Genomic DNA, 14,599 nt, shown 5'->3' with positions numbered 1-14,599 from the left:
TGTCCTATTTGCTCTGCAGAGCTCCTGGCAGCACTGTATCTCACACTACTGATGCTTGTTCTCCCAGTTTGCAACTCAGCTCTGCTTTGCTCGACACCAGAGTACTTGGGACCATGGGCCCCACCAGCTAACTGCACAGCAAAGGCTTGCAATGTGTACCCTCTCTTTTGTCCTCCCCCATGCCACCCTTCTCCTTTCCATGTTTCCTCAGGCATCACCTCCATTCATGTATTTCTGCGGAATTCAAATACTTCATTCAAAGTCTCCCATGGGAACCAGACAGGCACAGGCAGCAAGCTAATTTGGTTGCAAAGAAAAATCAAGAGCTCTCATCAGAATTTGAGGATGGACATGTATTTTTACATGCAATGTCTTATGTTTAAATTTGCAATGTCTGTCATGCTGTACCTAATGCATGTTCCTGCCTAGCGCTTTGCTCCAGCCCTCCTCACACCTGTGCCACTCTGGAAGGCTCATCCAGATTGGGTTAACGACAGAAACAAAATGCCACAGTATTTTTGAGTCTCTGCCCTCTGATGTCTGCTAGAACTATCTGAAACAGCAATGACACTGAAAGTAAAGAAACATTTGCAGCACACTTCTGTCCTGCATCAGTGCTTATACTCAGGAAGATGCCTGTGCACGAACAACCCATCCATGAGCCAGCCTGAGGTTTTGTTATTTACAGCTCAAATGTCTTGCTTGCATTCATATTAAAACTAGCATCCCTTGTCAATAAACTCAATAGACTGTTATTTTGTACAACTTTATCTTTAATATTTAGCCTACAAACTGCCAGATAATCTTTTTTTTTCTTCCTTTAATTTTCCTCAGAATACTTTTGAGAGGAGGGAAGTACTGCTGTCCCCATCATGCAGCTAGGGACAAGGCACAAAGTCCAAGACACTTGCCAAACTCCTGTGTAAGTTCAGCAGGAGTTAGTGAAGAACTTCAACAATCCACCCAGGTCCCACAAATCTAAATGTGCTGGGAAAAACCCTCCCTACATCTTATACATGCAACAGAACTGCCATATCAGCTACTAATACCAGATATCACCTACTAATTTCTGATAGACATTAGATAGCTAATGGCCACTTACAGTCTGTTTTTATCACTGCAGCTTTCTCTTCACACCTTACAGGCACCTGCACACAGTTCTATCAGCTTATTTAAAACAGAGATAATTTCTCTGCAGAACTCCAGCCATGCACACATTTCTCAGATCATCAGGGCTGCAGCACTGCTGCTACTTTAAGCAGTACATGCTTGATTTGTGAAGTATTTTTATGCCTGTCCTTTCTGTCAAAGTTTCACACAGATTGGTTAGTATGCTGCTGTACTTTAGATTGTCCTGAATAATTAATAAAGAGTTTGCTGGTTCTTGAATATATTAGCAGTGAAGAAATATTCCTTGAACTTGTGAACTGTGATCAGCTTGCTGCAGAAGAGAAAATCTTTTCTGCCCCCTTCATTAATTCTTACAACAATAGGTTCAAAGGATTCTTTTGAACAAAAAGACAATATACTGCATCCTACTAATGCTCATTAAATATAGTAGATGTGCCTCTTTTGTTCTACACATACACAGTGCTGGAAAGCCTAAACAGCAATTACAGAAGGAACATCTTCTTAACAAAAATTAATCTCTCTCCCTCTCCTTTGGTGATTGTATTGCAGGAACTTAACCATTTCGAAGCAATCTTAAAACAATCCTGGCTAAAGGCACTCTTAAGTGCAAATAAAAAAAAACAGGATTGATGAAAATCTAGAAGGGAAAAAGTCATGAAATGTTCTCTGCTCTCTCTTAGTCTTTGCCAACTTCAGTAACTGTTCCTAACAGAAATGGGAGTAAGGAAGTTGTACCCCAGACTGCCGCAGACCAGCTGGGCAACATAGTCATGGCCACTCTTTGCCTTTATTTCATCTGACAAGCAGTCTCGCAATAAAATATATAGATATATATTTAAATACAAAAGAAAAAAATGCAAGTTCAAAGGAATATACTTTTGGGGGCTTGGTTTTTTTTGAAGGTTTGTGTTTTTTTTGGGGGGGGTGGGGGGTGTATGTGTGTGTTATTACATTTGCTTCATTACAAACACTTTGAGCAATGTCAAAACTTCCCTTGCTGACAGACTTGTGTACAGCTCTCCCCTGCAGAGAACATCCCATCTTCTCAGGAAATTTGTGCTAATGGCTACTGTTGAGGAAGAGCTGCTGAAGGTGGCCCTGAAGTTCCCACATCCTAGCAGAAAACCGTTTCCAGGTTTTGCTTCCACTTTATTCTTTCACTGCAGGTTGTTTACTAAGTCAGCAGAAACACGTAAGTCACTTTCAGAAACATAATGGAAAAAATAAGAGATGTGAACAACTTGGATAAACGTGTTGAGTATGAAAAAACCTCAAAGTGTATTTTCAAAACCCTAATTGAATGTACAAAGCCAGCAAATCCATGCTGACTGCCTATTTATAGAACTTGTCAGCACTCTTGGGAGTTTTCAGAACTAATTTTAGAAAGACAAGGAACTAACCTATGTTCAAAAGTCCTTACAGATACTGCTACTTATGATTTTTACTTCATTCAAAGCAAGCTGTTGACTCAGTTTTATTACTGTAAACTTGTATTTTTAGAAACAATGTAATGACAAAAAGAGACCCCATGGTTAGGATTACTATTAAAATAATATACAGGCCGGTAACTTGCTGTCACAGTCAGAAGTAATTCGCTGGAACACTGGAAAGCAAATTATAACCTACATCCAGCTACACTCAGAATTCATCCTTTGATGCCTTAGGCCCCTAACCAATTTTTAGATAACTGATCATCTTGTAAACTGGAGTGCAACATCCTGTGGTTTAGGCTTCCTTTATCTCACTGTATTGGAAACATACTGGGAGCATAAAAATCTACGTCTGCAGAAAGGATCTGTATGCGCAGTAGGTGCTAAATTATCCTGCAGATACGCTATAAAGTATTGATGGGTGAAAGGCAGACCACTCAGGTCCTTACACTGTGTGCTGTATAACAGCAGTTGACATCTTTATCAGAGTGCTCTTACTCTGTTTCCATTATAATAATATCCAGAACAACTTCACTGATTTGGGTATGTTAAAAAATTCACTCCTGCCTCTAACAAAGGCACATTTTTGTAATGCAGCAGACACAGCTTCCTAAAAGATCTGTTCTTGGGGCTAATAAAGGAAAAAGCAAACATGTCCATACATAAATTAACCACAGCCAAGGCTCTGTAATGCACTGCTTGAAAGGCAATTTTTAAACTATAAAGTGGCTAATTTAGTTGTAAACCTGACTAGCTTACACATTTCAGCAATGTTTCACTATTGTACTACACTGTTGTAACTTGAAGTAATTATTGTAAATTGTGCAGTTTTGATTTAGCATGTATATTCAATGTAAATGATTACCACAGGCTCTTTGGTATGCACAGTGTGCATACTGCTCAGTGCCTGAGGTCTTACAGAAATAAATTTGGAGGAAAAAACCCTAGTATTTCTCCACCACTCAAAAAAAAAATCCCTACTCTACGATACAAGCAGCTGTATGAAGAGCAGATTTGTGGCTATTCTTAAAACTTCAACTGTGGCATTTCCTCATATTCAACCAGTCTGAAGTTACCATTCCCTCCAAGGCCAGTACTTCTCATACAGAGATCTGTAAAAACGGCTGCTACTTCACATTCTTAACAGGAGCTTTTAGCTTAGCTTGCTCTTTTGGGATAGGAAAGCAATAAAACAAATAAAAGACTATATAAAAATTAAAAAAAACCTCTTCTCAAATTTTAGTAGCTAATATGGCAAAGATACTTTATCTCCTTTTAGAACTGCTTAACCACTTTCAACGTTGCTTAAAACAGATGCACACACCTATATACCTCCAGATACATATAATCACAGCTAAAAAGAGACAAAGCCAGCAATGTTTCAGCTCAAAGGTGAAAGCATGAGAGATTTATGCATGAAAGAAATCAAGTAACTACAGCACAAACTCCCATCTGCCATAAACATTTTAAATGCTATTAAAAACATCTGTAACTGAAAAAAAAACATAGAAACAACAAACTGGTGTAGAAACAACATAGCACCACCCTGGTGTCCTAAACAGGAATGTTTTTTTGGTTCTTAACTACACAGAGTAGATCTAAATTCAAATCATGTCTCGGCATGTATGAGACAACAGTCTCACGCAGCGTCCTCCTCGCAAATTGCATCATCAAATAAAATAATACTCTTCTTCCATGGTTGTTTGTTAATGGACACAAATATGGAGCTTCGCCTCAGCTTGATAATATTCAATTTCATTACTGAAAATGTACTGACCTCCAAAATAATGACTCAGAAAAATGAAATGTAATACACATTAAGGGAACAAACTCATAGTATTTTGAATTTCCTGCACTAATAATTATTATACACTTCTTGTTTGCCATATATTTTGCCCTAAGAGGGGATAGTTGATACAGTGGAAGTTGTGGATACAGTGGAAGCTGCGGATGCCCCATTCCTGGCAGTGCTCAAGGCCAGGTTGGATGGGGCTTTGAGTGGAAGGTGTCCCTGCCCAGGGCAGGGGGGTGGAATTGGATGAGCTTTAAGATCCCTTCCAACCGTAACCATTCTATGAAATAGGGGAAAAGGCTTTGTGTACAGCAGCCCCAGCAGATGCAGTGGCCCTTGTACCCAGAGGCACAATACAGCATGGAAGGAGTGTGAAGGCAAGGGGCAGTGGTGAAGGAGACCAGGGAGTGGGGAGGTTGGACTAGGTGATCTTTGAAGGACACTTCCAACCCAAACCATTCTGTGGTTCTGCAAGTGTGCCTGTGACCTACAACTGGTATAAGTTTGAGGGTAGACGACAGAGAAGGAGACTAATGTTCACATCTAGAGATGATCCTGGTGTGCTCGTGGCTACGGTAAGGAAGAGCAGCAGTGTGCCACTGACCAGACTTTGGAAAGCATGCCTACAACTATACAGTATTTTTGCCCTAAGATTTACTCAGAACACTTGAAGATTCTCCTGCCAGAGATTTTTAAAGTGACAGACTAAGTACGTGTAGAAACCTAAAGACACAGCTCTGCTTTTTGCTGTGAAAGATTAAAATGAAGCACAGGAAGAAGGGAGTGCAATTGTAGAACACAGTATTGCCACAACATCTCCCTTGTGGGAAGAATTGCTATTGGAGTCTCCAGTTGCCCAGATGAGCTATTTTATTTACATCCCTATCTGAAAGGAGAAATTAAGTTGCAAGCTTACTTCACCAATATAGGCATGAAAAATGACAAATAAAAGAAAGCAGGGATTTCCACTTTTTGATGTACAATTTTCTGCACATGTATCATTTATTAAGAACACAAGACACTAATCACGTGTGCAGCATACCTATTTATTTGATTTTGAAATGATTTTGAGGAACTGCACAAAGGTACACGAAAGAAAGAGCCTAGCAGAGGCACACTGGGGAAAGTACTAAAGCAAGGAAAATTGCTTTTGGAGCAAAGAAATTCAACAAAAGCACCAAATCCCAAGGCTAGTAGCAAGATGGAAGGGAAGGGGATCTCCCAGCTGATGCAGCAGCAGGAGATTGCCTTCTGGTGGCAAGAGTCCTCTCTGCACTAACAACATGAAGGTCCACCCCGTTGAGCAGTCCATAACTGGTGTCTGAGATGCAAAAGCCAAGGGCAGAGAACACACAAGAGTCAGCTAAAAGAACAAAGGTTTTACTGAACAGAGCGAAAATTCAGGAGTGTGTCAGGGCAGCAATTCCAGTCTGACATGCATAGGGCTTACAAGCGAATATATGAATATATCTCTAGGCTGCCTTTTTTTAAAATAACAATAATTGACTGTTAATAGTAAGACAAGCATAAGGCACATTTCTTTAACGTAAAAATCGATAGTATCATGCCAGCTCCTATTGGGAGTGAGCAGGAGAAGCAAGGAGTGTCAAAGGAAGTTAAGATTATTTCAAAGGAGAAAAACCCACTAGCCTGAGTTCTGTTGAATGATGGAAGTGTGAAAAAATTAAGATGGCTATGATGTATAAGAATATTGATTATTCCTGGGGAAACTGTATTTAAGTGGAGCAACAACTCTCATCGGTGATAGACTAGATTAGTGCCCAGATCTATCTTATAAAGACATCAGCAGACAAAAAGGTTCCTCTACTCAAAGCAGGAAAAGAGAAACTGCTGACTTCCAACCTGATACATGTGCAATAGAACTACCAAAATAGAAACATTTTACACATATGAGAAAAGCAGGCATTATCCAGCACAGATTTGAAAGAGAAGCAAATCTACAGAGGAGGGGATGAATAATAAATATTTCAGTTCATCATGTTTGAACAACATGGCCCTACACAGCAATCTAAAGAACAGGAAAATGCATTATATAAGTTTGATTGCGATATTCTTGTCTTTCCCATTTCTGACCTCACTGTATTATCATCTTACTCTTTCATGCTTCTGCAAAAAAAAAAACCAAACCCTAATTGATTTTGACCTACGCTGATTAGTAATAAAAGATTTCTGATGTTTTGAGCTAGGCTGATACAAACAGTTTTATTCACATACGGACTCTTTCCCTCTGCATAGTAATGGACATTAACTGTTTCACAGTACCCAAGCTAAAAACCAGGAGCTTTTTATTTGCAGACACATAATGCTACTATAATGTTGAAAGTTTCCACACACACACACACAAAGAGAGACAAAATTACACAAAGAAAAATTACCAAACATTTCTTTTTTCTCTGGTTATTTTTAGAAACTAAAGATCTAGTTCAGTTCATTTCTGAAGAGGGAAGGTGTCTTATCCAGACAGATTTTCACACAGCTGCTTTAATAATATCAAGGGACTCAGAGTAAGATGCTAGAATTTTAAAGTTCTGAGTGATAAAACCAGACACTACAAAGATTTACAGTAACATAAAATGCCCAGCGCTCTAAGAGGCAAATTAACTTCAGAAGCGTGACATGCTAGTGCAGCCCTAAAAAAACACACACTGCTGTCTGTACTTCATCACATACAACAGTCTTTGGCATCTAAAGCATTGACAGAAATAGCTTATAGATTACATTAAACAACAGAAACTCAGCCTTAATACTGAATATCACTGTCAGTTATCAGAGCATGCACTGACCCAGGAGGGACTCCGAGTGATTAGCAAAAAGACAAAATAATGATACCCCAAAATAACTTTAGCACTTCACTTGGAAATAAAAACCTCCTCTTAGCAATAAAGGAAAAAAGAAAAGAAAACAGGAACCTATCTTGCTAGCAGGAGCTAGGGATGGGACATGTGAGGGTTTTCACTGGAAAGAGCCCCTACACCTTTCTGTATTCCGAGTTCTTTGTTGCCTGACAGTAAACTGGAAGGACGGTCATATTTAAAAGTAAAAACGTCAGGCTGCGTCTCTGGCAGGCTGCAACAGAGCCCCTCAATGAATAAGAAGGAAAGGACGTTACCTTTAGCAAGTCTCCTCAGGATTTGACAGCGGCATTTAAAAGAGACAGCTATCATTCTCGCTGCCTGCCTGCCCTGGCAGAGCGCGCTCAGGGCTCTGCCTGGGTGAATGCAGCAGGCGGCTGTGAATTCCTCCTCCCGCACATACCAGGCGAAAGGTAGCCCCGGCGGGGAGTGACAAAGCTTAATTCCTCTTGGCTGATGCAGAGATCAGCCCCGTGTCATCCGGCAAAGCTGTGTCATTCACTGCTACCACCACCACCACCTGCACGGGGAGACGAAGAGCTTAAAAAGCAGTATTTCTTTAAAAGCTAGAAAGCATCCAACTGCACACACAGGCGTGGGTATTAGAGGGAGCCGTTCCTCAGTCTCTCACGTTCCCTGGCTGTGCAGGGAGCGATGGTTGCTGTGCCAGGCAAAGGGCCCCATGTTTCAGCACTGGTGGTGATTTTTCACCTCTTTCCTCACATCTCCTTTCCTTATGGTTCCCTCTGGATATCTAGCGCAACACCAGGAATCCTGGGGGAGAAGGAAACTATTTAAAATGGAAAATATTCTAAACAAAGCATATTAAAGATTTAATCTTACATATCTGTAGGGAAGAAGAAAAAAGACTGATTTTATAATCAAGAAAGCTTTTTGACAATTTTAGACAAGTCTATTACAGCCATTGAAGCACAGACCACAGGGGGAGGGAGAAAGTCGAGGGACAGGATGGACTGGTGTGTGTGGGCAGGACCGCCAAGCACTTGATCACACCAAAATAAATAAAATGATGCTGCACAGAACACATGTTAGTCAGGTATTCTCCCCTCACTAGAGGAGAGAGCAGCTTTTGGTGCACCTGAGAATGTATTCTGCCAAACACTGCACCATTTGTAAGATTTCTTCAGCCCACCAGTAGTTTTATCTCCTTTTACACCTATTCAAACAGCAAATTAACCTGCTTTTCCAATTCATTCAGAAAATGATGAAGTGGAGCTTAAACAGGAGTTCCATCCTGCCTTTAGGGAGCCAAATACTAAAGGATGAAACTCCACACCCATTCTAAAGACCAAGCAAGCAAACCAAAGTAAGCCGTGTAAAGTCTGTCAATTCACACTCATGCACAAATCCCAAATACTGCATCAGATACTCTTTAAAACAACAGATCATTATTTCTTTGTCAAGACTTGTGCTTCACTTGGGTGATACATGTAAAACAGTCTTCATATACTCTTGTCCCATTCACTTTCTTTGATTAGAAAATCAGTCAGTGTATCTTCTGCCAGCTTTTATCCATCACTATATTTAATGTTATGGTTCAGTGTTAAGGTGCACATCAGCTACAGAAAAACTAGGAGAGGCACAAACAGCTTCCACACTTGGAGCTGTTTCTCTCACCCTGACTGCTCTGCACTGCATCAGCTGCTCCATGCTTCCATATTCCAACTCACTATTACAGTGATTGTTTTTCTTATTTTTGTTTTACTGGTTACAGCAACAGCTATCTTTCCAAGGCCAAGGTGAAACATTCCATCAGCACAACTGCAGCTGCAACTACCCACACAGGTCCAGTGAAATCGATTTTATTTTGTTGTCATTTAAACCAGTTAGGGGTAATCGAGTCATCCGTTCACCAACCTTGTCATTGCTTCTTGTAGCAGCTGCTGTACCAAACAGCTGTAAAATCCAAACAGTGGAAAAGCAGATGGACCTGAAGTCATGGCCTGATCACTCCAGCCCTGAAACCCCAGACCTCTGGCCAGGGTGTTCAGGGAGGGGTGAAGCCAGGGGAAGAAGTTGGAGGTTTAATCCAGTGTAATTCAGTGGTCTGGGGAGAAAATGGAAAATGTTGGACTACCACATGGGAGAAAGGAGAGAGAAGTTGTATATTCTTGGACCCCCATAAAGACAAGTGAGAGAAGAGTACGTAGCTCTCTGTCCGCCGATATCATCAATACGCTTTTTGAGGAGAAAATCTGCCACCATTCCTTGTTGCCACCTCCTGCTCAGGTAACAGGACTTTCACACCAGTAATACCAATCAATACCACTCTGTATCTGATTCCCTTTCATAGAATTACAGACTCGTTTGGATTGGAAGGGACCTTAAAGATCATCTAGTTCCAACACCAGGTTGCTCAAATCCCCGTCCAGGCTGGCCTTGAACACTGCTAAGGGATGGGGCTCTCTGGCTCCACTGGAAAACCTGTTCCAGAGACCATGATAATGGCCTCAGCACACAGCTCCTGCTCACGGCTCTGTTACGTTTGAGATGCTGAAGCTGCCCTGATCTTGCTGCTCCCTTTCTGCAGACCAGCATCCAGAATCCTTATTACCGTCTTTTCATCTGCCAGGTACCCATCCTTGATGCTTGTCATGCCCAGACAGACCAATTTAAACACCTGCCCTTACCTCAAAGGTAACCAGAGGATACTGTAAAATGATCGTTTATCTGCCCTAATATTCGTTCTTTGATTTTTCCCAGGCAAAACAGACAAGGAAGACTGAGTGTGGAGTCAGAGCTAGGTGAGCCTGCAGTGATCCTCCTGCCCTTCAAAATAAGGAGCAGCTTTCAACTCAAGAATCCGCTTTTGTCTTCTCTCCTTCACAGCACAATTCTGACATCCTTGAGGACTTCTGCTGTGCAGAGAATGGCAAGAGGTTGTACCTACACCATGAGAAAGAACTTATCACTACTTGCTTTTGTGATCTGACTCCACAACTTAGCCTGGTTCAGCCCCTTGGTAAAAGGAGGCAAAAGTGAGCACACTTACAGAGCTAGGAGGCTGCAAAAGCCAGACTTCAGACACAGGAGAAAAATCAAGCCTTTTGTGTAAGGACACAATGAACCCAAGAGTAAGATGAACCCCAATGGGATTACATAAAAATGTATAAAACTGTAGTAATGATACAGAAACTGTGATATATATGCAAAACCAGCAGCAGATCTGGACAGATAGGGCTTTATTAAGAGGGAAAAGATGTAGTCCTTGATCCAAAAAGCTTACTGCATTGTTTATTACTTCTTCTAGATTGCGGATGCATATGCTAAATAGCCTCTGAAGCACAGCAGTAACCACCTCCAACCAAATCAATAGAATTATATTTTTGCATATGTTTCTTCAGACATTTTTTCTATCCTTGCCAGAGGAGGTCATGTGCAGATCTGAATTGCTCAAGAAGACTTTGTAAGACAAAGGTTTCATACTTCAAGTACAGCACTGAATGTAAGGATATATTGTATTTACTGCGGGGCTTTTTTTTTTTTTCCTGAGTTTTGGTAGTTCAAAAAAAGTAATCCAGTTACTGGAACAATTTCTGAAATATGCACTCATGATGCTCATGGTTTTACCAGCTTCTTGCTGGACAGCAATCACCAGGACTGACAGAACCATTCCTGCCTGAAGTCCTGCTTCCAAAATGAATTTAGAAACACCTAAGGTATTCTTAACTGTACAGAATATTTTTATTATTTTTTTTTTTTACCAAATTAAGGATTTTTTTTGTGATTATTAAGTGTCTCAACTTTCCAAAAGTCAGCCATCATTTTCTGAGGCATGAGTTACCCAGTTCTGCAGATGGACTCAACTGGTTGCTCAGGAGAAAAAACAGCGGAGAAGGTAAAAATAATGGGGTAGAGGGTGGAAGGAAGGGTAGGTAATGTAATATTAGAAGACCAAAAACCTTCACGCATACTGAAAACTTACTTATACTCTATATAACACAGATTAAAGTAATTACTAATTACATTTCTTCCTTATTACAAAGCTACAAATCTCAATACTATTTCCTCTGGGCTCATCTGCAAAAATCTCTTTTTTCATTTTGATCCTTTTGGACAGCAGCCTGAATTTATATCACTTCTATTGCTGCATTCATTCCTTCACAAGTCTGAAAGGTCATTTATAAACTCTACATAAATATTTATATATCTAGATGACTTGAGATATATATATATGATAAATAAAATATTTTCTCAACTGAATTTGTATTCATTAATACTGAGTAGAAGATCACTCTATGTAAGAAGCTTATATTTCCGTATGATATGACAGTCAGAAAAATAGACGTATCCTATTTAACACCATCTTCTGGTTAATCTTATCAGATCATATTAGCTGAAATAAATGAATCAAAAAAAGTTAAGATCTATTAGACTTCTCTGCAGGATAAAAAATTATATAATAAAGTTCTCTAAATTAAATTGAGGATTATAAGCTTTATATAAGGTGACTTTTTGATGCAATTGGGAAATTTCTATGAAAATACAATATACAATGAGAAATACAAATTCTGCAAAGTATCAAATTGTGCTTGGGGGGAAAAATTAAGTTTGCCAAAAATGCACTTTTTATTCAGAAAACGTAACTCTTACTATTCACACTCTTCAGTTTCATGAGAATATATACACCCAGAAGATACTTCTTGGTCAAATTCCATTCACATGCTGCATCAAACATTTCTTTTTGCACACTGACTGATCAGCGTCCTAAAACCTGTTACAGCCCTCTTCCCTCTTTCCCTTCATAGGGAAATTGTCCATATGAAGTGCCATAATTCTTTTTGGATGTCACATGCTCCTATTTTTCTTTACATGTCAAGTTTGTGTGTCACCACTCTGAAGGTGATACATCACAAACAACTCAGTTGGTCACAGTGATGTACACCAAAGATCTTAAAGAAAGCCGACCTGTGGGGTTCAGTGAAGACAGCAATGTACTCGAACTACAGCTTCAGTAAAACAATAAGGTAACCAGAAAGACATACAGATATCAAATATTTCATGTGTCAGGAAGACACAATGATATCTAGTGGGTCTACCAACATATGAAAATTGGAATGAAATATTATGAAGTCTGAATGAATTAAGATTTTGTACAACTCAGTATTTTGTTCCATCATTTTAAAAGATGCTACTGGTACCTATTACATTATTCAAGTCAAAAGTCAGATTTTTAAGTGAAAAGACAGTTAATTTAACTGAAACATTTCCACTATTGTATTTGATACATCCTGGTATCAATCATGAACTAGGAACAAAACCAAGAGTCTCAATCTCAAAACAAAATTTGAACATTTTTCATCCCAAAGACAAGAGCTGTATTCCCATGCAGCAGCAGCCTCAGTCAATCCAGCATCTTGCAGTGGATACTGCTCTATTATGGAGATTCCCCTTCACTACAGGGAGAGAGAATAAAAAGGAAAGCTCAATAAAACCACCCTGTTATTCCCTAGCTCTCAGATTATCAACACAGACAACTTGTCAGCTTTGCATAATTCAGAGGGTCTCGTAAATTTACATTTTTATTCAATCAACTACAGCAGCTCTTTTCTAGCTATATGAACCACCTTTGCAACACTGCCGGGCAATTTCACGCAGATCTTGCAGCAGAATGCTTTACAGGTCATTAAAAGACATAAAAGGTGCTCTGGCTTCAGAGAATTGTTGTAGGAGAAGATTTCATGCAGAAGGTGCAGCATGTTGGAAAGCAAGGATATGGGTGTGCTAAAAATGGTAACAGATGACAAGAATAGTTAAAGATCTGAGCTGATGCCAAAACACCATTGCTGTGGCATCATATGAACATGGTAACTTTATCACCTAGGAATAGATTGGTGAAAAGTAATTCAGGGGCTTTCTGGATAGAAAAAAGAAAATAACTTACTGGCTCCAAGCAACATCAGCCTTTTTGAGTCAGCAGGTATTATACAACTGGTGGTAAAATCAGTCAATATTTCCACATTCTGGGATAGTAAAGCACTTTATAATACAGAAGAAAAACCCCCCATTTTAATGGTTTGGGTTTTTTAAAGTCTGATTTAATTACATGTTTTATAAAATCTATAATGTTATATTAAAGGCAAAAGAATGTGTACACGTTTTCTATACGAAAATAACTCTCCACTAGACACTACTCTCTAGCATAACATAAGGAACAGCATTTCCTACATTATCCTTCACAGCAATCCCACACCACAGCTTCACAAAAATGCTTTATCTTACCAGTTCATACTAATTACTGGCAAAAATCAACACTGCCCTTTCCAGTGAAACCGCGTTGATATACAAAGGTTTAGAAATGTTTCTTACTGGAGAAACTGCCCTCAAAGCCCTCTGAGATTTGTAGCGCAACTATGACTTTTCGATCCTGACCTCATTTCAGTTGCTAGCAAAATAGGCAGTTCAGCCTTTCCCAGGCTTTCCTAGCTTCAAATCTTTGTTCAAAAATAACAAAGGACTTACAAGAATGATAAAATATGAAGATGCCGTAAGTACTATAAAAAATAGAAACTTTTAGTAGCACAAGTTTGCTGCAGTCTCTCAAAGGTAATCTTAAGCACAGCCACAACTACTTGAGATTTAATTCAGAAGGAAGTCACTTTGCAAAACCAATAGCTTGTGAACCATTTCAGGTATCGCTCCATTTCTAGTATGTACATGTGTCCTTACCCTTACTTTGGTCTGGTTTGCAATAGCTGAAGAGAGTGCATACTTTCTAGAGCATTACCAATAATTTGTCCTTTTATCTTCTGAACCAGCAATTAGTAAAGAACCTGTATTTTTTTCAAAATGTATTTTGATGAATTATGTAAATGAAAACTTAATGAAATAAACCACCACTGAAGCAGTCTGCCTGCCCTGACAGCAGAAGAAGCAGTGAAAAGACTGGCATACCACAAATGGCAGTGAGCCTTCCAGGATGCTTGTAGATCTCAACGAGAGGAACAACAAGGAACGACCCTGTTCAACAAACATAATCAGCCCAGGGTGGGCTCCTGCCAGCAACATGCATATAATTACAGGCTCTGGGATTTAATGTAATCTCAAAACTAAAGGATGACTGTCTTACAAGTAGCTTCCACATGCTGCACTACATGGTTAAAGACTCTTGTAATTACAGTTTCTGTAAGGCTTTTTACTTTGTAGAGGCTTTTTCAATTAATCAGAACGATGACCTTCCTATTGCTACATCAGTCTTTAACAAAACAAAGCTAAGCATTTCCTCAGAATTACCATACTGGAAGCCAGGACAATCCCACACACTTAGCTGAAAACAGCTGCTTTTACGCTCATTTAAAAACAAAAAAAGATTATGATTCCACTGAAACCACTTGAACAAAAGTGAAATAATT

At 39.5% G+C, this 14,599-nt stretch overlaps 1 protein-coding gene across 17 annotated transcripts in view; it reads right to left on the bottom strand.

Moving 5' to 3' along the window:
- The window catches only part of GRIP1 (glutamate receptor interacting protein 1), a 366,320-nt gene that overhangs the window by 149,486 nt on the left and 202,235 nt on the right, over positions 1 to 14,599 (bottom strand). Inside the window, exon 1 of one of the 17 annotated variants that reach the window (XM_061467158.1) lies at positions 7,484 to 7,719. The exons of the other annotated variants lie outside the window; for them this stretch is intronic. Coding sequence (XP_061323142.1) covers positions 7,484 to 7,538 — 55 coding nt within the window. The 5' untranslated portion in view covers positions 7,539 to 7,719. Of the gene's footprint in view, positions 1 to 7,483; positions 7,720 to 14,599 lie in introns of those variants that run through there. 17 annotated transcript variants of the gene reach the window in all.

The sequence above is a fragment of the Pezoporus flaviventris genome, unplaced genomic scaffold (genome assembly GCF_033815535.1).
Source record: "Pezoporus flaviventris isolate CSIRO_AGI_PZ_B2104156 unplaced genomic scaffold, CSIRO_AGI_Pfla_v1 ptg000045l, whole genome shotgun sequence".
In the NCBI taxonomy this organism is placed as follows: domain Eukaryota; kingdom Metazoa; phylum Chordata; class Aves; order Psittaciformes; family Psittacidae; genus Pezoporus; species Pezoporus flaviventris.
Note: the sequence above shows the minus strand (reverse complement) of the source record. Positions and strands in the feature narration are given on the sequence as shown.